We start from the raw sequence: 27,841 nt of genomic DNA, 5'->3' as shown, positions 1-27,841 counted from the left end.
TTTCGATATAGAGGTTCCCATTGCAGTTGGATGGGTTTTCCTGTTGGGGGTTGGATTCAGCTTTCTTCAAATATTTTAATCCAGTGTCTTGATGGTGCTTTGTTTTTTTCTGGTGGGGTGGCTTGGTTGGTGGGTATCCTAAAATGTATGATGTAGTGGTCGTACCATGTGAGCAGGGTCGTATGGGTGGTGGTGATCCTGTTGGAGGAGAAAATAGGATTGATGGTTTGACCTGCTGTGTAGGTTGGTCCTTGATCAAGATGGGTGAGTCTGATGTTTTTGAGGCTGTCTAGGAGGACCATGGACTCATCACTGGACATGTGTCACTAGGTAGTAGGGAGCCAGTAGCCTTTTGCTCTTTGATGTGATAAATATAGCACCTCAGGCACCATGCCCCTCGTTTCACACTGGAGAAGAAGAAACGATTAAAGATGGACTGCCCTGCTGCCTTTGAGCCAGACAAATAAGGCTGCACCAATGAGAGAACTGTACCTGCTGCACATCTGAAAGAGACACTTTATTGATAGATTCCTTACCTTAGAATATTCCCCAGGCATCAGACTGGATCCGGGAAGTTTTGTTTAGCAATACACCTGCGCGTCGTTTGGTGGCTTCTTGCGGACCCGCATCTGTCACTGGTGTCGTGAGAGCAGAGATGACATCACAGAGACTACTTAGGCCCCACCCATGCACGCTGACGTCAGTTTTTTCTTTTTCCTCGCCGAAAGCGCAGATCCGGATTGAGCATGTACCTCAGTCATTTTTTTTACTACTTTTGAGACCTTTTGTCTCCTTTTCTTGTCTCCTGGTGCACGTTGAGATGCCTGGTTTTAAGTCTTCTGGGTCGTGCGCAGTAACATGTTGGTGGCTGACCCCCACAATATGTGCCTCTACTGCCTGGAGACCTACCATGACTCCCGGGACTGTCGAGCCATGGCCAGAAGGCCTTGCGGGAGCAGCGCCGGAAGTGGCTGGAGGTCCAGCACTCCTCTCACCGCCGCTCTGGGTCTAGGGGCCGTTTGTGGGACCGCTCGCGGGACCGGAGCCGTCGCTCCTAAGGCTCTAAGCCTTCGCCTTCAGATTACGGTAAGCGACGCAATAAAAAGAGTCGAATAAGCGTGTTCGCTCTCAGACGTCCCCCCGTCGCAGACCCGCAGTAACTGCCCAACGGGCAGATTGTCCCCAAGGCCTCTAGGGTGGTGACTGGTGTATTTGAGAAGGGAGTTTTGCTCCGCTGGTTTACGATAGAGAGTTGTGCACATTATATCCCCCTCGACATAGATGGTAATATCAAGAAAGTCTATCCATTGCGTGTGAGATTGTAAAGTAAATTGGATATCCAGCGTTCTTTGATTGAACCACACATGAAAGGATTCTAAATCTGGTGTATCCCCAGTCCGGATCAACAAAATGTCATCTATGTAACACATCCACAACTCGACATTATTACCGTAGTGATTGGAATTGGCGAAGACATGGTTTCTCTCAATCGTCCATGAAGATGATAGCTAGATCAGGGGCAAAAGTCGCCCCATTGCTACACCTTACGTTTGCAGGAAGAACGTATCCTGAAAGATGAAAAAGTTCTTCATCATTGCGAACCTCAGTAATGAGATGATAAACTCTGTTGGAACGGGGACTGGCGCAGTCCTGCGGTTGAGTGCAGCTTCAGCGACCTCGAAGGCGGTTTGCTGTGGGATACTTGTGTAGTATAACGACACAATGTCGCAGGTCACCAGTAGTTGTCTTGTGGGATCGAATGGTCTTCCGTCAACCAAGTTGATGGTTTGCATGGTGTCACGCAAATATGTCTGTGTGTTTTCAGCGATTGGCTTCAAGAAAAAAATCAATATATTTACATAGGGGCTCCAACATTGAGCCACACCCGGACACGATGGGACGACCGGGTGGGTTGGACATGTCCTTGTGTATTTTTGGAAGCGTGTATATTGTAGGTAGTCTGGGATGCTTCTGGTTGAGGTAGTGGAATTTCAATTGAGTCAGAAAACCCTGTTCCAGACCGCTCTGTGTGATCGAGAGTATTTCAAGTGCCAACTCTTTGCTGGGGCCGGACCGCAACTTCTTATAGCTCACACCGTCATGCAGTTGTTGAAGTATCTCGTTCTTGTATTTGGTCACGTCTTGAACCACGATAGCTCCCCCCTTGTCTGCAGGTTTAATTATGACTTCTTTGTTTTCCTTGAGGGATGATAGGGCGGCATTCTCGATTTTTACTGATATTGAATTTGGTATATTTCTGTTCCTCAAGGATCTTGTGGACGTCCCTCAAGACCACACTCTCGTAGGCTAGAATTTTGTTGGTCATGGTATATGTTGGTTGTACCAAGGTGGAGGGGGTCCTTAGTCCTGTATGTGAGTTTTTTTGTGCGAGCTTGAATAGCAGAAAAAGTAGCGGAGATGGATCTTGCGGAAAAATCTGTGAAGCTCCGCTTTGATGGCAAATCTATTGGGGACGGCCGTTGGTACAAAAGAAAGTCCTTTGCTCAGGACCTGTTTTTCTTCATCCTTCAATGTATACGACGAGGTGTTAACCACAGGGCAGGGTGGATGCCTTACCATCTGTATACCTTGCGCCAAGTTGATATCTCCCAGTGTTCCTCCGGTTGGAACCGTACTTGTTTCTGGGCTCGACCTCGCCCTCCATCCCAGTTTATATTGTTGGGTTGATGGCCCTGTTGCAGGCCTCGGGCCAGTTGTTGCTGCGTCCCCTTGGCGGTCTCCATTGTCCCTGGCCTAAAAAAGTGCCCTGTGGTTGATGTCTGTAGTCCTGGTACCCGTAGATGGTTCTAGGGCCAGCTTATTCGTTGTCACTCTCAGAGCTATAGGACGAATCTGAAAAGGTGGTGTTATTCCGTCTTTCCAGGTAGGCTCCTCGCCCCCGGTTCGTGAAACGGCCTTGGTTATCTTGTTAAAAAAAGTCCTCCTGTAGATAGGGGTAGGTGTTCTTTTTATTGTACAGGCGGACGTCCCGTGCCAATTTCTCCAATATTCGCGTCTGCTGTCTCAGTCTTTGAGAGTGGCTACCAGTCGCATCAATGCATCCTTAGCGTTGGTCAGGGTGGAGTCTTCCTCTATCACGGCTTTCAATGTCGCAATCTCCCTCGTAAGGACCTGTACTTGTTCCGCTGCCGTCTCTACTCCCAGCACCATCTAGTGCCGGGAGCAGTTGCTGGCGACAAAGCTGAATCCCTCTTTGAATTTCGGGACATCCACAAAGATGGCTGGTTCAATCCGTATTTGAGTCCCACCGGGATTAAATTGGCTTGAAGGTACTTAGTGAACAGGTGACCGTGCAATCTAGTGCATATGAGTTTTTTCTCCAGGCTTTCAAGGCGGGCTACCTTGTCGTTGAGCGTAAAGTCAATATTGGGGGTGTTCGGAGAAAGGAAATTGTTAGATGGGTCTTGTAGGAGTTGGTTGATATACTCTTCAGTATAAGATAAAAGTTCGATCTCTACCATGGTTTGAGGTTGTGTGTGTCAACAAAATACTTCGCAGGTGGGTACCTGCTCGGAATACGTTATAAAAACAGGGTAAACCCAATTAAAGTCACTGGGACCTGGGTATAATTCTGTACATTGAGAAGGGGTCCCAGTACAAGTTCATTTAAAAGGGTACAACTAACAGTGCAATAGCAGTGAAATCAAAGTTATACCGAATATCAACACAAAACAAATCAGGCAATCAAGCAGGTACACTGTTGTTTAATCACAATAGCCCTTGCACAAAACACAATACATTGCTTGTTTGAAAAAACACAGATTGGTGTTCCAATTGGTGAGGGAAAAGGAAGGGGGGGGGGGAGGTTGGCGCGACGTCATGCAAGAATAGAAAATGAATTAGGATCAAAGTGTCAAATCAAACGGCCTTATTGGTCAAACATCAAATATGATTTGTTTTGTGTTGATATTCGGTATAACTTTGATTTCACTGCTATTGCACTGTTAGTTGTTTCCTTTTAAATGAACTTGTACTGGGACCCCTTCTCATTCTATCTGCAGCGTACACAGCAGTTCCGGGTGGATGATCAGCTTCTTGTTGGCTACGTGGGCGCCTAAAAAGGTCAGGCTGAGCATAAACGGACCATCTCCCGGTGGGTCGTTCGGTGCATCAACGCATGTTACTCCTTGGCCAAGAAGGAGCCTCCTGTGGGGCTGCATGCCCATTCGACGAGGGCAACTGCAACCACTACTGCCTTGAGACACGGCGTTCCCTTGCAGGACATTTTTCAGGCAGCTGCGTAGGCCTCGCTGCACATGTTTACCAAGCACTAATGCCTTGACAGTCCGGTTCGGAGAGGCTGCTTCTTTGGCCGTTCTGTGCTCCATTACTTTCTGGTGTAATCTTGTTCGCAGACCCACCACCGGGGTTAGTATTGCTGGGGTATCTATTCTAAGGTAAGGAATCTAACAGTAACGTGTCTCCTTCAGATGCACAAGTTACTACTTGTGTAACGATATATCTGTAAGAGACATTAGTTATTGATCAGTTCCTTACCGCCCCACCCATCCTCTCGGTTCTGGCAACTGATTACCAGGGTTAAGGTCATCCCCTTTTAGGGCTCGAATTTCATGCACCAATGATTGGTATCTTGCAAGGCTCTGTGTTTCGGCACGGAAAGTCGTGTACAGAAATGACGACAGCGCGCATGTGTGTCGCTTAAGTAGTCTCTGTGACGTCATCTCGGCGCTCAGGACACCAGTGACTGACGTGGAGCTGCCCGACGCCACCTACCGATGTGCAGGGTACTGCTAAACAAAACTTTCCGGATCCAGTCTGACGCCTAGGGAATATTCTAAGGTAAGGAATCTATCACTAACTAATGCCTCGTACAGATATATCGTTACACAAGTAATAACTTGTGCTTTTGGCCTAATGAGATTGGGACACTGCCTGCGGCTCTTGACGTGGGGAAAATTTCACCCACAGGAATTACTCTAAGGCCAGTCGAATAATCCCTGGAACTAGCTTCAGGGTTACCAGAGCCCAAACAGACGTTTTGGCCATCGCAGACATGTTGCCACTACCAGTGGCTGGGCACGACAAGAGACAAATCTTAGCTAGCCAAAACTTGCAGCGGTGTCTGCAGGACCCAGGAGTGCTATCCAAGTCCTTATTCTTTGCATCTAAGAGACATCAACCCCCACCAAATGTCTTGCATCCACCCTTACTGTGGCATGAGCAGCAGTGCAGCATCTGTTGGACTACTGCAATGTAGAGGTCTTCGAAGAACCCCAACCTCTTTGACCAAAGGCCTATAGAACACAACATTAAGCACACACAGTTACAGAATTGAAGGAGGTATACAGTCTACACACGGTAAGGCATTGAGTAGACGTAGAGCAGCAAACTTACAAAAGAGGTCTCTGACACAACCCCATATGTAGTTAAGCCAGTTGACCTAGCCATTTCCCCCACATGCGCTCATGTTTCTGAGGACAGCCACTGGCTTCAAATACCACACGTTCCTGCTGCGTGCACCAGTCCACCCCCATCTCAACAGGGTAGGAGAGCCAAGAGACATCCAACCCGCAGCAGTGTCCGGTTTTGCCAATAGGAGGGCTGTGCCCAGGAATGCTTTCTCCGCCCTTGTACCCCCAGTGCCTTCAAATAACCCGACAGGACCATCTTGGGGGAAAGGGGAACCTCCCATTCCAACATCTCTGACAATTCCTTTGTTACTTTTGCCCAGTAAGGCATGATCGCAGTGCAGGTCCATACCATGTGATAGAAATCGGCTTGAGTGGTTCCACACTGAAGGCATTTGGAAGTATGTTGCAATTTCGCTCGGTGCAGGCGAGCCGTTGAAAGGTAACCCGCTTATAGATAATTAATCTCAATAAGTCTCAGTTTGGAGGATGTGATGAGCTCACGGGGGGCCATCAGGGCATTGCGCCGATCTACTTCCTCAACAGGACTAATCCATCTCTCCCACCGGGTCTGTAGGCCAGGTGAGTGGACAGTGAGTGAACGGTAGATCTGAGAAATCCAACCGCAGCCCAGGTGCCCCATAAGTAACTTGGCTCCTAAGGGACATGCGGTTGCATTTAAAAGTAATAAAGGCTTTTAAAATCTGTATCTATGGAATCCTCCAGTAGATTTTGATGATCAAAGTCTCTAGAAATTCATAAAAATACATTCTAATTTTATAAATTGCGCTTGCGTCTTTTTATTAGTGAATGATTTTCTTATTCTGTTTGGTGCTGTTAAATGCTTTACATTTTATTTTTTTTATTTTGAAAGTTTTATATAGCGCGAACAAGATCTTTGCAGATATCAGAGCGCTTTACAGGGGGAGATGAAGTAATAGAATGTAATAGTTGAGGTAATTAGGTACAAGGTGCATAGTTACATAGGTAGGTCAAAGAAAAGCCGGAGGTAGACCATAGGTGAGGTAGTGTCAGTACAAGGTACATAGTCAAACCGCTGCGCCAATAATATAAAAGTACAAAACTAAGCATATACTTATTTAAGCGTGCTGCAAGTGTTTTTGGAGATAACATAAAGGTGGGCATAGTTGAGGTAGGTGCGTGCAGGATGTATAGTCACACAGGTGCATCAGTAGTACAAAAGTAGGGATGGTTGAGGTGGTGTAGGTACAGTGTGCAAGTCAGACAGGTGCGTCAGTAGTACATCAAAATACAAAGAGGGAACATATACAATCAAATAAGTCATAATACCAGTTGTACAAGTAGTACAAAGAGGGAACATATACAATTGAATAAGTCATAATACAAATAGTACTAGTAGACCAAGGGGTCAGGCCGTTATTACGGAGCGGATTCATGAGAGCTACAGGATAATAGATCATGTGTATTTAGCCATGAGGATCGCTTTTACTTCTTTCTTAAACAGTTTGTTGGAGGAGATGAGCCTGGTTTCAGGAGGGAGTGAGTTCCAGATCCTGGGCGCCATTCCTGAAAAGGAGCGTTTATAGGTTTTTTTCCTTTCTGAATCTTCGAGGTTTCAGCAGAAGATTGTTTGTACTTCTAGTAGTTCTAGAGCCACCCGAGATTGTCAGCTTTTGAGTGAGGTAGCTGGGCGAGTTGTGGTGTACAGCCTTGTGAGTCATGCAGGCGATTTTCAGATGTATTCTGGCTTCAAAAGGCAGCCAGTTCAGGGATTTAAAGTCAGGGGAAATATGCGAGTGTTTTTTTGAGCCAGTGATGAGTCTCGCTGCAGCGTTAAGGGACGCTCTAAGGGGTGCCGTTGTTGTTAGTGGGAGCCCGCAGAGGGCGGTGCTTCCGTATTCTATGTGCGGGATGACTATAGTTTGTACTGCAGTTTGGAAGTCTTTGGCTGGAAGGAAGGCTTTAAGTTTCCTCAAGGTATTGATTTGGAAGTTCGCTCCTTTGGTTGCCTTGCTGATGTGCTGCTGCATGTTGAGATTGGCGTCAAGTGTTATGCCTAAGGATTTTGCTGAGTCTACGACGGTAGGTTGTACATTTAAAGCTGTTAACTGCTTAAGCCATGTTTGAGCCGTGGAGATTTTTGCGGGAGGAGAGATCAGGAGGAACTCAGTCTTCAGGGCATTGAGTTTGAGGTGATTCTCTGCAAGCCAGGACTGGGTGTTTCTGATCGTGGTGTTCAGAAGCATGATGTCCTTGGGGGATTGTATTTTGAGATAGAGTTGGGTGTCGTCGGCATACATGTGGAAGTGAACATTGGATGTCTGTAGCAAAGTAGTGAGAGGTTCCATAACTAGGTTGAACAGTGTAGGGGAGAGGGAGGATCCTTGTGGGACGCCTAGTGATACAGGTACCGGAGAGGACATCAGGTTGTTGCTTTTGAATCTTTGTGAGCGGTTGTGTAGAAAGGAGGTGAACCACTTGAGAACAGTCCCTGAGATGCCCATTCTTGTGTTTAACAGTTCGAGTAAGTTCTCATGTTTAACTGTGTCGAATGCTGAGGAGAGATCCAGAAGGATGAGGAGGCAGGTTTCGTTTTGGTCTAGGATTTGGAGGGCGTCGTCCACTATGTGCGTCATGGCTGTTTCGGTACTGTGCCCTGCACGGAAGCCTGATTGATGAGCGTTGAGGAGATCAAACTTGTCTATGTGTTTAGTCAGTTGTAGCTGTACGCATTTTTCCAACAGTTTGGCGAGGGTGGGAATATTTGTAATAGGGCGGTAGTTGTTTAGATCAGTGGGGTCTGCTGTTGTTTTTTTTAGTAGAGGTGTGACTTGTCCGACTTTGAGGGCATCAGGGATGGATCCTTGTTGAAGAGAGCTATTGATGATTTTAGTCCAGAGTGGGAGGAGCAAAGGGGTAAAGTCTTTTACAGCGCTTGCAGGAAGGGGGTCAGTTAGGTGATTGGATGGTTTCAGGGTGCTGAGCAATCTGCCAATTTATTCTTCGGAGTAGGTGCTAAAGGATGACCATGTAGCGTTGTTCTTTGGTTCAGGCGCTGCTGTGAGTTGGGGGTTGGAGTAAAGGATTGCGTCATTGAGGAGATCGCTTCTTATGTTGTCGCTTTTTTGGTTAAAGAAAGCAGAGAATTCTTCACAGGAAGGTGTAATGCCCATGGTGCTGATTGTCTGGGGTTGTTCTTTGGATTGTGTTCTGATTAACTCAAACAATTTCCTTGGGCGGTTTTTTGCTTGGGCGAGCTGGAGGCTGAAGAAGTCTATTTTTGAGCGTTTTATTTTCCTGAAGTAGGCATTTCTCTGCTTCTTCAGGCTTTTTAGGTGCAGTGCAGAGGGGTCTGACCTCCAAGTGCGCTCTGCCATTCGCATGGCCCGTCTATCCTCATTGAGGCTCCCGTCATACCATGGGTTGGAGATCTTGGACGAGACTCTTTTCAGTTGCATGGGTGCAGCCTCATTGATTATTGTGGACATAGCATTTAGATAGTGGTCAGTCAGGAGTTGAACGTCCGTAGCGCCGGACGGGGGAAGTAGTAGATTGCAGCTGTTAGGCGGTAATGAGTTTGGGTTGAGTTTCTTCATGTCCCTTTTCCAGACTTTGGGCTTAGAGGGTTGCAATGGGTTAAATTTAATTTTTTCATTGATAAGGAAGGAGACAATATGATGATCTGACCAGTCACAAAGTTGAATTGACTCCAGTTGAATAGCGTCCTCTTTGGCGATGATAAGGTCGAGGATAGCGCCTTTCTCATGAGTCGGGCTATTGCATATTTGGGTGAAATCAAGGGCGTTGAGGAATCTTTTGAGGCTATTAACCACTGTGTCACTGCTGTCGTTCCAATGTAGATTGTAGTCGCCAAGGAAAACTTGGGTATTTTCCCGTCCTGAATTGGTTGTTATTGTGTCCATGAGTTGTTGGCAGAAGGAGAGCTTGTCTCCAGGTGGGTGGTATATGATGTGAAGTGAGCAGACCGGTTTGCTTTCGCTTATGACATCAAGGCAGAGGTATTGACAGGAAGTAAGAGAAGGGGCGGACGCTTTAGTAACTGAGAGATTGCTTCTGTAGATACAGGCAATTCCACCGCCAGTCTTTATGGGCCTGTCAAGTCAAATTATACAGTAGTTGGGGGGGACTAGTATATCCAAGATAGGTGTAGAGGAATCTGACAACCATGTTTCAGTCAGAATGGCCAGATCCGGTTCCTGAGACATGATGAGCTCGGCGACCCCCGCGGAATGTTTGTGGGCCGATCTGCAGTTGAGAAGTATGCATTTGAGGCTAGGGGCGCAGAGGGTGGAGGAAGGTTCTGTAGTGATGGGCACATTAGTGAGGTTGTTAGGGACGGCGCCTCTGTTATCCTTTTGGTGCCTGAGGGGGTTAGAGATGATCGTTGGAATGGGCAGGTGGTTGGTGGCTAAGCGATTTTGGGGAGCCGGGACGTAAGATTGGAGAAGGGCGTGTGTCTCATGGTCTGTACATGCAGTTCCTTTGCAAAGTCTTTCTGCTCGTAGCCACAGCTACACAGGTTTGACATAAGGTTAAGTAAACCATACTGACTGGACGGTATCTGTGAGTGTACTCCATGATAAGGCCTCACAGCTATATCATATAGTACACCCTGATCCTCACATTTACTATTGTGCTAATCAGTATGTTTTGCTTAGGAGTTTAAATTCAGCTAATGCAGGTTTACAAAGTTAACCGTTTTAAGTTTAAAAGAAAAATAATTGACAGGAGAATTTTCCAGCTAAAAGTGGCTTTTGCAAAACAATTTCTCTCGTTACAAACCTACTTTCTTGGTTTACTCGCATGCATTTTTTAACTTTGTGATGTTTACCCATTTTTAAACATTTGAAATACATTTGATTGTTAAATTTAAAAAAAAAAAGAAACTGGGCCAAGAGAATTATACTGTGATTTTTTAAAATGTTCTTGTTTGTTGTATAATGGTGTGGATTCCACAATTAAAACAGATAAACTTGAAACTTTGCTCTTTCATGTTCAGAGGCTCCAGAAGTTGTTGACACAACAGTTATGGCTGGAGATTCAATATTGCTTCATCCACAGGAAAAAGCAGCCAGAGTAAGAATGGCTTCTGAGCGGCATCGACAGGTACTGAGAAGTTCATCTTTTGGCAGTTATTTAAATATGTGCTATTGTGAGAGATTATATTCACTCATGTCAGTACCTGAACTCGGAGGGTCACTTTGTCGCAAATTTTGTTGCATCTGAGACAGCTCTTTTTTTCATAGTTACATTTTTCCCAGTTCCAAACTTTTTATAATGTGGAAGTATGAAACTGGATAAATGCTTTCCATGTTAAATAACACAAAAATTATTAACTGAAATTGTAAATGAAATTTATTATAAATGTATTCTATACGTAAAATTGTATTGCAATTTTTAAGTTATTTTTTTTATGTATTTCTGTGTGTTTTTTGTGTGATATGCTGTATTTCATCCACTTCAAAAACATTTTGGGGAGGTATAAAAGTTGTAAAGCTGAGACAGCTAGTTGCAGAGACAAAGCAATTCATGCATTATACAGTGTTAATTGAGTGGTTTAATATTCTGAGCTTTAGGCCTTAATTTTGGTTTAGGAATTTGTTGGAATAGCCTTCTTCATTGGGATAAGGCCCACCAGGTCCACGCACTTCCTAATTAGAAGTGTAGAATTGGTGCTGCTCTTAAGTGACAGTCTGAGTATTGGAAGATTTAAGATGCAGCTGAGGAATGTGAAATCTTGGGAATGTTAGGTCACCTGGAATCCTTTGACTGCAAGCAGACAGGCAGCTCGTGACTAGCTTTATTCTTGCTTTAACCAGATGACATTACAGTTATAGGCCTGCCCATCCTTTTCAGAATTTCTTTAGATTATTGAAAAAGCGTAAACTCTTGTTTTGGGGTTTGGCTTGTTTATTTCTATTCCATGTCAAATGCAGTTCCTCACAACTCCTTATATCCTTTTTTCCCAAATATCTCCCTGAAACATATGGTTGACATTCAACCTTATTTAAATCCCATTTTCAGCTTTAGGGCGACAACAGTCTTAACTCACTTCTTCCGTCTTTGAAAGATCGTTGGAACTGCATTTGGTTCAAGGCATTTGCTTAATCCAAAATTCACTGCAAAAGAAATTTGATCCTGCCTTCACTTTATAAAATAATTTTAAAAAATGACACCCTGTGTATGGGCAAGGCCGGTCTGGATTCATGCAGTGATACTCCTGCCTGTCTAACTGAAGCATTCCTTAACTCCACATAGTTTGAAATCTGGCCTGCTTGTACACTCCTCGGATGATTCTTTCAGGATCACATTTGTCCAGACCTTCAACTTGTTCCCATCCCAAAAAAATCTGTCAGTCCCATCTTTTTCACAAATCAATTACCAAGCCTGGTCCTGGCTATCTCAGGAGCATTCGGCACTTTTTCACCCTACTTATTGACTCCAGTGTTTCTCATCTCTTTGTTTACCCACATATAGTGCCGTCGTATTTGGCAACTAGTTGGTGCCTATAGAGCAAGATTCCAGAACTCCTTTCTTATCATGCACAGGTTCTTGAAAACCTACCTCTTTACGAAAGCCTATTAAAATTCCACTCCTGTTCCTCTCATCTAAGCAGTGTTAAGCTTCTTGATTAAGTAACAATGACATAAACTTTAAATGAACTGAATATGTATTAGTCCTGTTAAAATGTATGTAAATGAAATGTATAAATGCTTTTATGGTTCTTCATGTAAAACTGAAACCGAATAAATATTTTACTTACTTACTTACTTCTTGATGATATGCTGGCATTATCAAGCTACATAAATCAATTCAAGTCTATAGTTTATTATAGAAGCAGTTGGCTATAGGGCACCTCATGCTCTTAGCTTTAATAAAGTATTATGTTTATTGAATGGGTATGCCTAGACATGATTTCTTTCTTTTTTCAACTTTCCTAATTTGTTTATTTAGTCAGTCCTCCCCTCCTCTTTGAAATGATGGCTTTGTAAGCAGTTAGGGATGACTTTAGAAATCTACGTTCTCCTCTTTGTGAATTACTTTCAAAGCCTGACATTGGATTGCGCTTGAATCCATCTGTGTTATTCTCCGCTTTCACTCCAACTGAAAGCTAAAAAGGATCGTTATGCTTGTTGTCTGTTTAGTTTGATCCTGTTAAATCTGAAAAAATACTGTTTGCTTTTCAGAGGAATTGTGTTTGTGTGATGTTCTACAGCACGGGTACTCTCAAACATGTTCCCAGGGGAAAATAAGTATGGTATGTGATGTAACCGAGGGTCGCATTGATGCCAGTGGGGTGTGGTGGTTAGGTGCGGAAGAGATTGCTGGTAACATGGGTGTAGGGGAAGAGAAGCATATGCATCCAGTAGCTGAAGTGCACAATATGAAACTTGAAAACCTGGTATTAATCCTGGCTTCCCCCACGTTCCCAAATTGTGTGATCCTAGATAGTGGTTTTATTTCACTTTCCTTGCCTTTTCTGCATTATCACATATAAGAGGACCTCAAAATACATGACTTTAGGATATGTGCTGTACAAAACCTTCTCTGTGTTTGATTTAATAAACTATAATGTTATTCAATTATAAAAGGAACCAAGGTTACCAAAAGAGTGCACAATACAACTGACTTGTCTCTTTAGTTCACTATTGGCATTGTTGTCAGGGTGGGGGGAGGGGGAGTAGAGAATGAATATTTCTAACTTCATGTTTGAAAACTATCACTATTAAAATAATACCATTCAATGCATTGATATAATGTGATGTACTAAGGTGAGAAGGTTCTGCATGTTAATTAAAGACACTTTTTGAATTTTGAAGAGACGTTCTCATATTTTTGCACTATTGCTGCAAGATATCTTTAAAAATTAAGGTGTTCCTAACAGGGCAGGGCCCCATAGTTAAATCCCTTCTTTAATATCAATTAGCCTTTAAATAAATGATCTCTTGTTTATTTACCATCTTTTTTTTTTCCGTGTCGAGTATACAGTTGTTCAGGGCTGCTGTTGGCCAGGGGTCTCCATGTAAAGGTTAAGAGAGCCACATGTGTCCCCCGGGCCGTACTTTCAGTATCAATGTTAAAAAGGGAAAATCTACCTGCTCTATTACATGCATTTGTATCAGTGAATTCAGAGTTCCTTTACCGTACCCAGGGATTGGCCTGCCTATTCTCCTCCAGGAGGTTACAGAAATCCTTTCTACATAAGTGGAAACTTGTATTGTAGTTGCAACTTGTTTATCCTGGTTAATAGGCTAAAACACGTTGACGTTCCAGTAAGTGGTGAAAAACTTTGGAGGAGTCTTTTGTAATAGTATTTAAGCCAAATTTTACCTTCAAGCTTGCACAAGCACTTATTTGTTGAGTGTATTGTCACCAAAGGTTTCATGATGATAAAATTGACCATACAAATTGATCGTTTGTGGATGGACAGTGTACTGGGGCAAGCATTCATTATGACGCAGTAACTGATCAATATTCTTTTAGATGGAGTCTTTAGAACAGCAAAAGCAGCAGCAATTGGCATTACTCCAACAACTGGAACAACAAAGAATAAACTTGCAGGAGAACTTCCAGAAAGCTCAGTTACGAATGCAAGACAGCTGTAGGAGAGAGCCTGAGGACCGAGTGCAATCAGACCAGCAGATGCTTAAGAATGTAGAAGTGCTCCAGGGCAATAACGACAAAATTCAACAGACGGTAAGATGTAAATTACGGCAAAGTATCAGTACCTACCCCGGATAGTTAATCAAATGTTTTTGATTTGATTACTGTGCAGGGATCTGGAATGCATTAAACAAATTATCAACAAGAAATGTGTAGCTTGCCTACTCTTAATATTCACACACTATTGTTATTTCACTGCACTTGATAGTAATTTTTTTGTACATTACAACCTATGCTGCAGCCACTAAATGGTAACTGCAGTACTATAAAAAATGTAGTTAAAGCATAAGCTAACTGGGGTGGTGGGTGGCTGTATTAACAAGCATTGACATAGCTGATAGGTCTCGCCTTTGGGACATTATATGTGTTTACCCATGCAGCGATTGATGTTGTTGCACCAAGAATATTGTATAACTAAATACTTCTAAGCGAGACCTATTGGCTATGCCAATGCTTGTTGGAGAGGGTCAACCGGAAATGGTGGGATGGACCTTTTTTATATTATCCAAACCAGAGGTAGTTAGCAGCTGTTATAAGAAAGCAATGTTATTAACAGGAATGATACTGGCTTTAAAACGTGCATTTTTTAATGTTCTTACTACCTCTTCTGTAATTCTGTGCTGGTGAGCGCTGTCGTGCTGTGCGCCTGGTTGAAATAAAATTGTAGCCCTTCTTCTATTTTTGAGAAATGTCCCGGTTTTTGTCTTTAAAATTCCGGTCATCCTAAGAAGGGGGCAAACAAAGGAATGCAGCCTGGGTCTGAGGGGAAGGAGGGGTAAAGGTCAGTTCAATGGGAGAAAATTCAGGTTGCAGGTAAAGTATGATCACGTTACTTTTGTAATCCAGTACTGGGCTTCCAGTGCCAGCACAGGGGTCTGAACTTAAAACGGGTAGGTAATTGTGTTTAAGTATTTCGTACGATTTTTAAAGAAGATTTCAAGTTTTCAAAAGTAGACACTTAGAAGAACTTTCATAGAAAAGCAGACAGTGGATTCCTATGGAGAAAATACAGATTACTAGTAAACCTGGTAAGGATTACTTTTGCGGTTCAGTACTGGGCTGCAAGATACAGTACTGGCTTCTCGCCTACTTGCAGTTGAGTATTTCCGAATTCGGACTTCGGCTGATTTTATGTGAATATTTGCAGTTTTGAAAACTTCACATTTAGAAAATTTTCGAGTCAAAATGGGACAATGTTATCCAATAGCAGGTAAGTGAGTTATTGGTTTCCAGGTGAGTACTTGGCTGGTGAAGTTAAGGTTCGAGGTATAGACTCAGGGGTCCACCAGGGTCGGGTAAGTACAGTTGGTTCCGCCCCAGTAGCTCAGGGACGGCCGGGTGCAGAGGCAGGTAGGCCCAATGATATCCAATGGGGGAAAGGGGGTCTTTGGTTGGTGGCCGCTGGCTAGCAGGCCACGCGGCTGTGGGAGCTGGGCTCCTGGTCACTTTCTCAGGGCAAGGGGGGAAGTAGGGTAGGACAAAGGTGGCACAGCCAGCGGCACTCGGGCGGCTGGGTGCAGGGTGCTCTTGAGCTGTCGGGCGCTCAATGTTCTCCTATGGGAAAGGTCAAAAAGGAACAAAGGCTGCAGGCCCGGGGACGGAGACTCTCCAAGGGGCGACCAGCACTTTGAGAGGTAAGTTGGGATCTTGGAGCACAGGTAGGTACCCCAAAGGGAGGCACAGGGGCCTGTAGGGCACTCGGTGCAGGGGTGTCTTTGGGTGTTGGAAAAGCTTACCCTCGGCTGGTCGCGGTTGGGGTGGCCCCTTGTTCTGAGTCTGCAGGCGTCGGCTGGTTCATCGAGGAGGGTCTTTGGGCACTGGACTTCGGGTCCCAGTTGCCAGGGGGACGTCCTCGTGGTCTTGGTTCGGTTGGGCCCGGCCCGGGCTCGGCGGGGGGCAGAGTGGGCTGGTCAGGAGCTTCCTGGTTGGCACCAGGTGGGTTGTTGCAGCAGAGCCTCTGCTGATGGGAGTCCCAGTCTTTCAGAGGTTCAAGGCAGGCAGGTCCTCTGTGTGTCTCAAGGTTGCTGTCCGCAGGAGCGCCGGGATTAGGCAGGAGCAGGTTCTAGGATCGACAGGCCAGTAGGGCTGGGGCCAATTCAGTTGTTGTCATCCTGTTGTTCGCAGCTGCACAGCGGGTCTTCTTTTTCTTGATCTTCTTTCTTCTTTTTGTATCTGGATCTGAGGAAGGAAGGTTCAGGGAGCCCCTAAATACTGAATTTAGGGGCGTTACAGGTAGGGCAAGGACAGGGACCAATGGGTCCTAGTCCTTGGGCGAGTACACCCCCCTTGCTTGCTCCTCTCCTGTGGGAGGGGGGTAGGAGCCTAGGTGGGATTGGGCAGGGCTCCCCATCTACAAGATGGCCGAAGCCCGGGGTCGTGCTTCACCTCGTCTCACCCACCTGAGGGGTGGGGTTGGCACAGGCTGGCACACCCCCCTCCCTGATGTAGTTTTTCCCGCCAGTCTTCCCGTCGGAGTGGGGGTTAGAACTGGTGGGGGCCAGTTGCTGGGTACAGCAAATGGTCTGGAGAAGCTCACAGAGGCGGCATGTCTTTGAAGCTTCCCCCTGCCCATCCTGGGGGAGGAGACCTAGCACCTCGCCCAGGATGTGCATTGTTGCAGGCCCAGGAGAGCGGGGGCTCTCCACCCAGGGGTCCAGCAACATGGCTGCTGTGTGGCATCCTCTGCAGCCAGACGTGGATTGTAGGTTAGGTTTTCAGAGGGTATCTCTAAGATGCCCTCTTGTGCATTGTACATTAAATCCCACACTGGCATCAGTGCGGGTTTAATGTGATGAGAAGTTTGGTACCAAACTTGTCAGTCTTCAGTGTAGCCATTATGGTGCTGTGGAGTTCGTAATGACAACCTCCCAGCACCATATACTCTTAATGGCATCACTGCACTTGCAGTGCCCAGGAATGGCCCAGGGTACTGTAGGGGCACAGGGCCCCTGCACCTGTGCCCACACCTCTGGCATAGGGCACCCAGCTAGAGGAATGACTGAAGTATGCTAGGGCAGTGGGTTCTGTGGGCATGGCACTCTTGGTTTAGTTCTGTACTTATGCACTTAGCCTGCAAAAGCAGCGTGTGGGTGCCAGGGTACAGGGCCCCTGAGGGTGGCACAATAAGTGCTGCAGCCCTCAGGGGTCTTCTCTGGTCACCATGCCCTGGGTATCTAGGGTACCATTTACTAGGGGCTGACAGGTGGCCAGGGATGCCAATTGGGTTTTTAGTTTCAGCACAGTTTTAGGGAAGGAACACAGAACATGGGTACCTGGTTGGCAGGAACCCAGGGCACACTCAGTCAAAGCACATCAGCAGTTCAAAATAAATTGGGGGCATACCAAGGCAAGAAAGATGGCACTTTCTCACACTGACAAAATGTCTTGAAGAGCAGCGCATGCGTGCTGACTCAGCGAGGCCTAAAAATGGTGATTATTCTGTCGCTCCAGCAAATATTGCTGATGTACTCAAAATATTTGCTTCTGATGGATGCCTGTGACCTCACATTCCTCACCATTAGATATCTTGCAGGTGCCAGATTGGATTCACAGAATTTTCTTAAGCAATTCTTCACTGCACGGGTAGATGGAAGTGTGTTGGCTCCATACCACCCTGGGAGTGATGTAGCCAGTCTGCTGCGTATTAGAGCTACCCTTGTGCATTGAAATGAAATGAAATGAAATATGTATTTATAAAGCGCGGTTGCAGCCCTGGGGCGTCAAGCGCTGATAGAAGGTGTATTTGCTGAACAGAAGAGGTTCTGGTAGGAGAATTAATGGTGGGCATTGAACAGGAGGGTTTTCAGCTGTTTCCGGAACGAGAGGAGGTTGGGGTTGGACCTGAGTTGGAGGGGAAGGGAGTTCCATTGTCTGGCGGCATTGAGGGAGAACATCCTGCCACCAGCTCTTGCTCTTTTTATTCTGGGCACTGAGGCCAGAAAAGACTGACTTGATCTAAGATTTCTGGTTTGGTGGTACTGGATTATTAGTTGGCGGCCAATTGCTGGACCTGTGTGCCGAAATGCCTGGTGGGAGATGCACATCACCTTGAAGGCGATTCTTTGTCGTACGGGTAACCAGTGCAGCTTGTTCAGCCCAGGTTTGGCTGATTGTCTGCGGGGCAGCTGGAGCAGTGTTCAGGAACTGCAGTTCTGCACTATCTGCAGCTTTCGTAATGTGTATTCCGGAGCACCGAGATACAAGGCATTATTGAAGTCCAGCCGAGATTGAATCAGGCCCTGGACGGCTACCTGTTTGGCCTCCATAGGCAGCAGAGGGAGAACTTTCCTCAACATCCGGAGAAGACCAAAACAGGTTGCGGACAGTTTCGTGACCTGAGTGTTGAAGGAGAGAGCCTTGTCCAGCCAGACCCCCAGGCTCTTTATGTTGTCTTTGGGAGCTGGGGGTTTGCCTAGGCAGGGAGGCCAGAGAGTTGAAGTGTACTGGAGATGTGGGTCCCAGGAGCATCAGCTCCGTTTTATCCCCATTGAGTTTAAGGGAGGATGATGTCATCCATCCCTTAACTTCCTCCAAGCATTTCAATAGTCCTGATGAAGATGATTGGCCGTCCTCCTGCGCCAGAGAAACCACTAGCTGAGTGTCATCCGCGTATGAGATGATTTTAATGCCAAACGGACGAACAACCTCAGCCAGTGGTTTCATATAGATATTAAAAAGCGCAGTGCTTAGGGAGGAGCCCTGCGGGACTCCACAGTTCAATGGCCTGCTTGTTGAGACAGTATCTCCATCAAAAATCTGGAAAGACCTAGAGCTCAAGAATGATTCGAGCCACTGCAGTGCCCCGCCTACTATTCCTATGTCCGATAAGCGGCTCAGCAAGGTGACATGGCTGACCGTGTCGAAAGCAGCGCTCAGGTCAACGAGGACCACTGCCACTGATCCCCCTTGGTCTAAGGTCTTTCGAGTTTCCTCAGTGACTGCTAGCAGAGCGGTTTCTGTTCCGTGCTTAGGTCGGAAGCCTGTTTGAGTGGCGTCTAACAGCTGGTTATTCTCTAGAAAGTCCGTTAGGTGGATGTTGACATGTTTCTCGAGAATTTTGCTCACCCATGGGAGCAGGGAGATCGGGCGGTAGCTGCCGGGATCCTCAGGATCGAGGTTAGGTTTTTTGAGCAGAGCCCGGACCTTTGCCTTTTTCCATGCAGGCGGGACAGTGCAGGAGGTGATGGAGGCATTTAAGAGGTTCATTATGGTGGGAAGCACGACTTGGCTAGCTAACAACATTATCTTTGGCGGGGCTGGTTCGCATGGTGATCCTGTTTTTACTTGATGAGCTAGTCGGTCCAAGGATTCGGGATCTAGCAGAGGGAAATGATCTAATGTTACCAGAGGTTGGAGGGGCGCCGCCTCCAGATTCCCCTGTCCCAAGTGCACTAGGGTTTGTTACTGCAGCCGGGAAGGAGGAATAGATTAGGTTAACCTTCTGGTGAAAAAATTCTGCCAGGTCGTTGCAGTGAGTTGAAGTTTTGGCAGGAGGCGTGGTCGAAGTAGAGATTTTAGTGAGGCTTTTTACTGTATGGAAGATTTCCTTAGGTTTGGATGTATCTTCCATGATCTTTCCTGAGAAATAGGCAGATTGAGAAGATTTTACATCGCTTTTGTAGGAGTTGATTGCCTCTCTGTATTGAGTTTTTGCATCTGGTGCGTAGTCCAAGCGCCACCTTCTTTCTAATTTCCTTCAGAGGCGTTTTTTATCTCAGAGGGATTTTGAGAACCAGGGGGCAGTTTTATGTGAGTGTTTTGATGTGACTTTACGGATGGGGAGGGTAGCTTCAAGGGATTTTAATATCCAGTCCTCATATTCTTGGTTGGCTATGCTCGGCTCCTCGTTGCGAAGCGGACAGGTGTGCATCAGATTGTGGAGCCAGAGGTCAACTGGTAGTCTGGCCCAGTTTCTGGAATTCCTGACCAGGGGAATGGGGGGTAAAGATTTACACGTGGTCCATGTGAGAAGGTGGCCTGATATGCAGTGCTCACTATTCTAGTGAACACTATGTATCAGTCCAGCAACCCTTATTGATGATTGGTTGTAAGTCAACCTTATAGACCAGCTATCCTAGTAGCGTGGATACGAGCAGTCTAAGGCTAAAGACTCGAGAGGGTGTGTTAAGCCAGCTGTTTACCACACATATACCCCTTGAATACCCAGTGAAAGGACACCACACAAGTGTTATGAAAATAAACAAGATATTTATTAAGAATCACAACAGCCCTGTACTCTTTATGAGGACAGGGTACTAAGCACAAAACAAAATTCTTACGAAAATACTTAACTTAGCACAGTATATACAAATGCCCGAGGGGCACGGAAAACCATATACTCTGAAAGTGGAATGCGAAATTACTAGCAGGTAAGTACAGTACTAATAGGCTTTGGAATCGCTAGGACTTGACTATAGAACCTTCAGATTACTGATAGGAGGCCTAGGGGACTCGGGTGCAGAGTGTGCACTCTCACGCGGGATGCGGGACAAAGTCTATGGTAGCTAGTAATGACAAAGTTAGTGTTCTCGGGCGAACCCGACCTGGTAGGAGGAAAACGAAAGTGGATTCTGACCCTTGGATAGTGAGGCTATGCTGGGGCACCGAAATGCCGAAGTTACCTAGCCCAGGGGCTGCAGCTGCATAGGTCTCAAAAGACGTCGGGAATCCTCGTAGACGGACCAGGAGCCTGGAAGAAAGAAGTTGCTGGCAGGCGACCAGTGAAGAAAGTTCGATGGATCCAAGCCTGGATCGAAGGAAGATGACACCTGAAAGCAGAGGGGACCAAGTTCGAGACTACTAGCCAGTAGTCAGTGGGCACCAGGAGGGCACCGGATGGTAGCCACCTCGACTAGGTGAGTGGGTGACGCTGTGCTCGTAGATCTCACGGACCAGGAGGCGTTGTCGGCGACCAGGATGGAGGAGCGAGCTGTCCCACGATGGATGAAGCTGTCGGCGTCGCTGGACCCAGGATTGGGCAACAAAGCCTTGGCAAATTCAAGCCCACGCGGTGGACTCAAAATGGCGTCTGGAGTGGACCAGGAGGGTCCGGGGTGCCTCTCTTGAAGAAGGAAGCAAGGGCCAGTCTGGAGCAACCAGACCAGCAGCAGTGATGTCGTCGGGCGTCGTGAAGAAGGCCACAAGCCAGCCGGCTAGTAGCCACACAGCGCGGTGAGCACGCAAAAGCAGAAGGGCCCCACGCAGATCGTGGAGATGCTGGAGGGCTGATCTTCGGTGCTGGAGCTGCTCAGGTTTGGGGCTTCTCGGACCCCAAAGCACTCACCAGTGGGAGACTCGGTGGGCTTGTTACAAAGAAGTCGTGCAGTCTTGGCGATCGTCGGTCCCTCGAGGTCTCGTCGCACTCACAGTTCTCAGCTTTGCTGTAGAGGTGAGTAGAGGTCAGAGGTGCCAGGGAAGCCGGGTCTCGTCGAGCTGGGTCGTCGGATTCGTGAAGAAGGACTTGCAGCAGACCGCAGTGTTCTTAGGATGGTGCCTGCGGATGCAGGGTGACTACTCCTTAGCCACAAGGGAGAATCTTGAAGAAGGAAATCTTGATGTCTTTCGCAGAAAGTCGGGTCTTGATTCCAAAGATGATCTAATTTTAACAGGGGGCCCGCTCCTATCTTTATACTAAAAAAGGGGGCTGACCCGGTGACTAGGTCCTGCCTATGGGTGGGACCAGGAGGGGGGTGGTTACACCCCTCTGCCATGCCGGACTTCCCCAGGCCAGGGGCTGGTGTGCCCCTGGAACAGGTTCAGACTGGCCTATGCGTAGTGAGCACCGGGGTGCCACTCAGCAGTCACCTTCCTGTAAAGCCCTGCCTACCCAGGATACACAAAACCATGTCTGGGACGGTGCTAGCACCGCCCCTGACAGGAAACCCTTTGTCCAGGCTCCCCTCGCTGGAAGGACTCCCAGCTGCAGGGGGTCAGACTCGTGTCTGTGGTGGCAGCATCCATTTTGTGGAGCTGAGGCTTCGTTTAACTTTAACCGGGGTTCACAGTTACATACATGTCGTGTCCCTCTAGAAGGGTGGAATGCTAACCCCGTCGCCAGAATTGGCGAGGGGTTAGTATTCCAATTCGTATGACACCTTACTCGACATGTTTTGATAAAGCAATACCAAAGTTAGCATTTAACCGCGAGGATTATAATGCACTTAAGAGTATATGGTATGCAATATCATGGAACAGCTATTAGGACTTGGTTCCGCAAGCTGCAGACAGGCTCAGCTCATGCCAGAGCACCATCTCACACGATTCCAAGCACTCTGCCTTCAGGATTGTCAAGGCCTGCCATAGGAGTGACTGATAGGAATCTGTGTGTCCATTTTAGGGTTAGGTATAGGTATACTACACCTACAGCAAAGGGTGATTACACGACTTTGCCCCAGCTGTCATGCAGCCAGTGGTGTCAAATTTAGGAGGCCAGCCAGGGGTGGCATAATACATGCTGCAGCCCCTGGCAGCCCTGGGTACACCTATGCCCTGAGTTACAGGGTCTGATAAGGTGGCCCAGTACTAATTGGTAAATGCACCTAGGGTACATGTGGTAATTTAGAGAGAGAACAGCCAGGCTGTGGATCTGATTGGCAGGCCCACAGCCAGAGAAAGTCGTAAACCAGTGAAACAAAAGCAAAAAATCTGGGTGATCATAGGATTGCAGACCCTACTCTCCTACAGTCCATGTGAAAGGAATGAGGGAGTGGTCTGTCCAAGGCAGGCAGATAGATTGACCAACCACTAGTTCAGTGCAATTGCGGAAGATTGGATCCAGGAGGTGACCTTTGATATGTGTAGGTACATCAACCCGTTGGTCTAACTGAAGGGCCGCCAGATCGTCCATGTTCCATAGCTATGTGATCGCAAAAGGTGTCAAAGTGTAGGTTCGAGGCATGTGGGCTGCTGAATTCATATCTTGTGCATAGATCGCCGCCTAGTGTTGGGTCCGGATGATCGCACATTGTTGTCCTGGAAGAGTCTTCGAAGTATCACGAGATAGGTGGCTCCTCCCCTGGACTACAGTGCGCATGGGCATCGACTCCATCCCCAGATTGTTTTTTTCCGCCATTGGGTTCGGATGTATATTGGTTCACTCTGTCAGAATCAATATAAAAGTTTCTTAAGGCCAAAAGGCCTTTCGTTTTACGTCGGTATAGTCTAGCGTTCGGTGCCCGATTACTTCCAGTTTTTGTCAGAGCCGGATTTCCAGAGAGCGCGTGCTTCTCGACGCTGAAGGCCCGGTCGACGCCAGAGGCCTTATCGACGAACTATCATGGAACGGAGCCCGCTCAAGAGATGTCCTGTGTGCAACTCAAAGTATTACCACCTCGACGTCCATCCGGTGTGAAACAAGTGTCTATCGCCGGATCATGATGAAGCCAGCTGCATGGCTTGTTCCCGTTTTCGATCCAAGAAGACGCTTAAGCATCGACGCGCTGCGCGCCAGGAGGCCCAGCAGACTGCACCGGCACCTGTGGGTATATTCGATGTCGGGGATGATGAAGGAGCTGACCGGGAAGTTCGTGAGAACCGGTCTAATCCTGCGTCGGAGGTCGACTCCAACTACGACAAAGATGTTGAAATACTCGAAGCGGAAGAAGTCGTCGACGAGGTAGTAGACGACAACGGGGCCTTTGGGGCCATGGAAGATAGCTCGAGCGAGGAGCTAACTCAAACTGACATTGGGGCCGAAACGCTTCCTAAGGCTCAGGTCGAGGGATCGCCAGCAGGCCTTACCCAAGATCTTCCAATAAGTTCTACAGCCCCGCCTTCGGGCTCGACTTTGGACATTACTATGGAGCCGCAACCTGCAAAATCGAAACCGAAAGTGAAAGCTCCGGTCTCGACACAAGTGAAAGCACTGGTGCCTACATCGAAACCAAAAGTGCATATTGCTTTGGTCGGCTCGAAGTCCTCGGATCTGTTGGCACCGACAAAGCACAAGGCCGTTATCGACCCGAAGAAACAGCTCAGGGGCGTCGAGACAAAGTCTACCGCTCCCAAGGCAAAGGTCAAGGCAGTCGACCCGAACACATCGGCGCCGAAGACAGTCAACACCGACAAAGGACTCAGTGATTCCAAGGTTCTCGAACCTCCGCGTCGACAGGACAAGGCCAAGAGTGTACAAGCCCACGAGTCCACATCTGGGGCCCCAAAGGAATCCGTCGAGTCGACGCAACCGTCCGCCTCCTTCACAAAGCAGGTGACAGACTACCTGAAAGGCATCAGGGACAAGGCCTCGGGTGTCAGGCCTAAATATCCTCCACCTTCGAAGCCTGCCGACAAACCTCAGAAAACGTCGACCCCCATTCACTTCACGCTACCGTCGAAAGTGGCGCCGAAGGCTTTCTCCCTAAGATAACCACCGATGTGACCAAGAAGGCGTCTTCGGTGCCGAAGGCCACAACAGCGGTCCCGGCCATAAAGCATCGACAATCCTCATTGGAAGAGCAACAGGAACACTTTATAGATGCCGAAACAGGCAGACTTTCCATTTATAAGCAGAAAATCGCCCCGGAACAGCCAATGGAGTCCTACAAAATTCCCCTGAAGAAGAAGAGGGACTCTACTTCGACACCCGTTCTTGTGGAACCGGTGTCTCCGCATGGCCAGGATGTCTCACCCACTTATTCTGCTGTGGACATTGGGGAAGGTGATGATGATGATGATGATGAATACAGATGATAACAATGAACCCTGGGCAGCTGCTGCTGACCCAGGTGACCCTCACTCTAACCCAGACACTCAAATGTATGCGGTAAAGACATCACCCACTGAGGACTCGGCTGCATTTAATGCCCTCATTGAAAGAGCAGCTAAGAATCATGACGTCCAGCTCCATGCTGACCCCATTGAAGTAGACTTTTTTTTTGTTTTTGACACCTTTTCCGTCTCAGAGAGGACTGTCAAGACTCTGCCTATGTTGAAGGGTGTCTTGAAGCATGCTGGGGAAATCTTTAAAGACCCTACCAGAACCAGGGTGATAAACCCCAGGATTGAGAAAAAATATAAACCGGCACCTAGTGACCCTACTTACATCAAGGGACAGTTGCCGTTGGACTCTCTTGTTGTTTCCAACGCCCGGAAGAGGGCTAATTCACAATCGACTGGTGATGCTCCTCCCCAGATAAAGAATCTAAGGTGTTTGAGGCATCGGAGAAAAGGGTGGCAGCTCAAGCGGCCAATATTTGGCACATTTCAAACACTCTTGAGACCCTGTTACAGCACCTCCCAGATCAATATAAAGAGGCAGCTGAGATGCTCATCCAAGAAGGGAAGCTCATATCTAATGCTTCTATAAAATGCGCACTGGACGCAGCAGACACTGCGGCCAGAGCAGTTAACCCTAGTGTTATGCTGAGACGACATGCCTGGCTCAGAATCTCCGGGTTCAAGCCAGAAGTACAGACTACCATTCTCAATCAGACGGTAAACCCTGATCATCTATTTGGCCCAGAGGTGGACACCACCTTGGAAAAAATCAAAAAAGACACTGACACTGCTAAGTCCATGGGGGCCCTGCAGTCCCAGCAGTTCCGGGGTGGTTCTTTTCGTCGCTTAAGCAATAGAGGTGTTTCCAGAGGCCAGCTCTCCCAAACAGCACAGTACTATAAAGGCGGCACGCAGAACACTTACACCAAGCAAAGTCAGGGTGGATATCGTGGAAACCGCGCCAAAGCAACAACTCCAGATCCTCCGCCACTACCAAACAGTGATGCCTTATCACTGCCCCCCAACCACGCAACACCTGTCGGGGGGGGGGGGGGGGGGGGGAGACTCGAACAGTTCCTGCCAGTCTGGAAGTCCATCACCACAGACAGGTGGGTCACACAGCTTATCCAGTACGGTTATTGTCTGGAGTTAACATCCACTCCACCCAACATACCCCCAAGACACCGTCCTATGTCCGCCGACCATTTGCACTTGTTGCAGCAGGAGGTACTCGTCATGCTGCAAAAAGGGGCAATCGAGCTCGTGCCTGTGGACGAAAGAGGCACAGGAGTTTACTCACTGTACTTCTTGATACCAAAAAAGGACGGGTCCCTCAGACCCATACTGGACTTCAGACCCCTCAATCAGTACATTCTGTCGGAGCACTTTCACATGCTAACGCTGCAACAAGTCCTACCGTTGCTCAGTCAGGGGGATTTTCTAGCAACGTTAGATCTGAAGGATGCGTATTTTCATATTCCGCTGCACCCGTCACACAAAAAATACCTCCGGTTCACCATCCAAAACAGGCATTACCAGTTCAAGGTTCTACCTTTCAGAGTCACCACGGCACCCAGGGTGTTTACAAAGTGCCTGGCGACGGTGGCGGCGCACCTACGGAGACAAAACATTCACGTCTACCCTTATCTGGACGACTGGCTAATACAGGCAAAGTCAGCCCAGCAGTGTGCCGCCCACATGTCCCACACCATTTACCTTCTTCACGATCTGGGATTCTCACTGAATTACCCTAAGTCCCACCTGCAACCCGCCCACATACGGCAGTATCTGGGTGCGACTAGCTTAGGACACCCTCGCGCCGCACGGCCACCAGCTGCTGCGTGTGCCTCCCGCCACCCGCCTGCCTCGCTGACCCTGCCGCCGCCGTCTGACCACGCCCCCTGCCACCGAGCGGCGTGGTCTCCTGCGGTCGGGGCATCTATTGCTGTGTTCGCTGCTCTGTTGCCTTTTAGGCTCCTGTGCCCCGTGTTTCTCCTGCTGTGTGCCCCTTTGCTGTATCTGATATTGTCTTTATTGTCATTGTATTTACTCATCGCCTGTCCCCCTGTTCTTGCTCCCCTCTGCTGGTCCGGTTTCCTCCCGCCCCGCTCCCCGCTTCCCGCCTCCGTTGATTAGCCACGCCCCCTTTCTTTCTGTGCCCTCCCCGCTCCCGCCTCCCAGCTGCTCCGCCCTCCCTCGCACTTGGCCATATATGGCGACCGTGCGACGTAGGTGAGTGTGACCTAGCTTAGGACACCCCCGCGCCGCACGGCCACCAGCTGCTGCGTGTTCCTCCCGCCAGCCTCGCTGACCCTGCTGCCGCCGTCTGACCACGCCCCCTGCCACCGAGCGGCGTGGTCTCCTGCGGTCGGGGCATCTATTGCTGTGTTCGCTGCTCTGTTGACTTTTAGGCTCCTGTGCCTCGTGTTTCTCCTGCTCTGTGCCCCTTTGCTGTATCTGATATTGTCTTTATTGTCATTGTATTTACTCATCACCTGTCCCCCTGTTCTTGCTCCAGTCTGCTGGCCCGGTTTCCTCCCGCCCCGCTCCCCGCTTCCCGCCTCCGTTGATTAGCCATGCCCCCTTTCTTTCTGTGCCCTCCCTGCTCCCGCCTCCCAGCTGCTCCGCCCTCCCTCGCACTTCGCCATATATGGCGACCGTGCGAACGCGCAGCGGTCACGCGCAGCGGGAGCGCCGATTGTGCACCGAAGGCGCGCCAAAGGTAAGCCCGTCTGCGCCCGTCCGCGCCTGGACCGCGCCCAGTGCCAGGACCCCTGGCCCCCGCAGACCCCAGCCCGCCCACCGGACGTACGACGCCGCCACCCTCAACACCGGCCGAGTCCCGGGATGCTACCGTGCCACCCCGAGACGCACCCACGGACCCTTCTGCTGCAACTCCTGCAAGTTCACCTGCATCCGGACCGGCACTAATCCAGCACTAACCAAGACGAGCAACAGCAGCAGCCACCTGAAATGCATCCTGCTCAACACCCGCTCCGTCCACCGGCACGCCATCGAGATCTGGAACCTGCTCGACACCACAGCCCCAGACGTCGCCTTCTTCACGGAAA

The 27,841-nt window shown here is 48.1% G+C and overlaps 1 protein-coding gene across 1 annotated transcript in view; it reads left to right on the top strand.

Annotated features, from left to right (window-relative positions):
- The window catches only part of CEP295 (centrosomal protein 295), a 582,564-nt gene that overhangs the window by 90,921 nt on the left and 463,802 nt on the right, over positions 1-27,841 (top strand). Inside the window, exons 16-17 of the mRNA XM_086935313.1 lie at positions 10,393-10,499; positions 13,878-14,090. Of these exons, the coding sequence (XP_086791439.1) occupies positions 10,393-10,499; positions 13,878-14,090 (320 nt within the window). The remainder of the gene's footprint in view (positions 1-10,392; positions 10,500-13,877; positions 14,091-27,841) is intronic.

This window comes from Lissotriton vulgaris, chromosome 8 (genome assembly GCF_964263255.1).
Source record: "Lissotriton vulgaris chromosome 8, aLisVul1.2, whole genome shotgun sequence".
Taxonomy (NCBI): domain Eukaryota; kingdom Metazoa; phylum Chordata; class Amphibia; order Caudata; family Salamandridae; genus Lissotriton; species Lissotriton vulgaris.
Note: the sequence above shows the minus strand (reverse complement) of the source record. Positions and strands in the feature narration are given on the sequence as shown.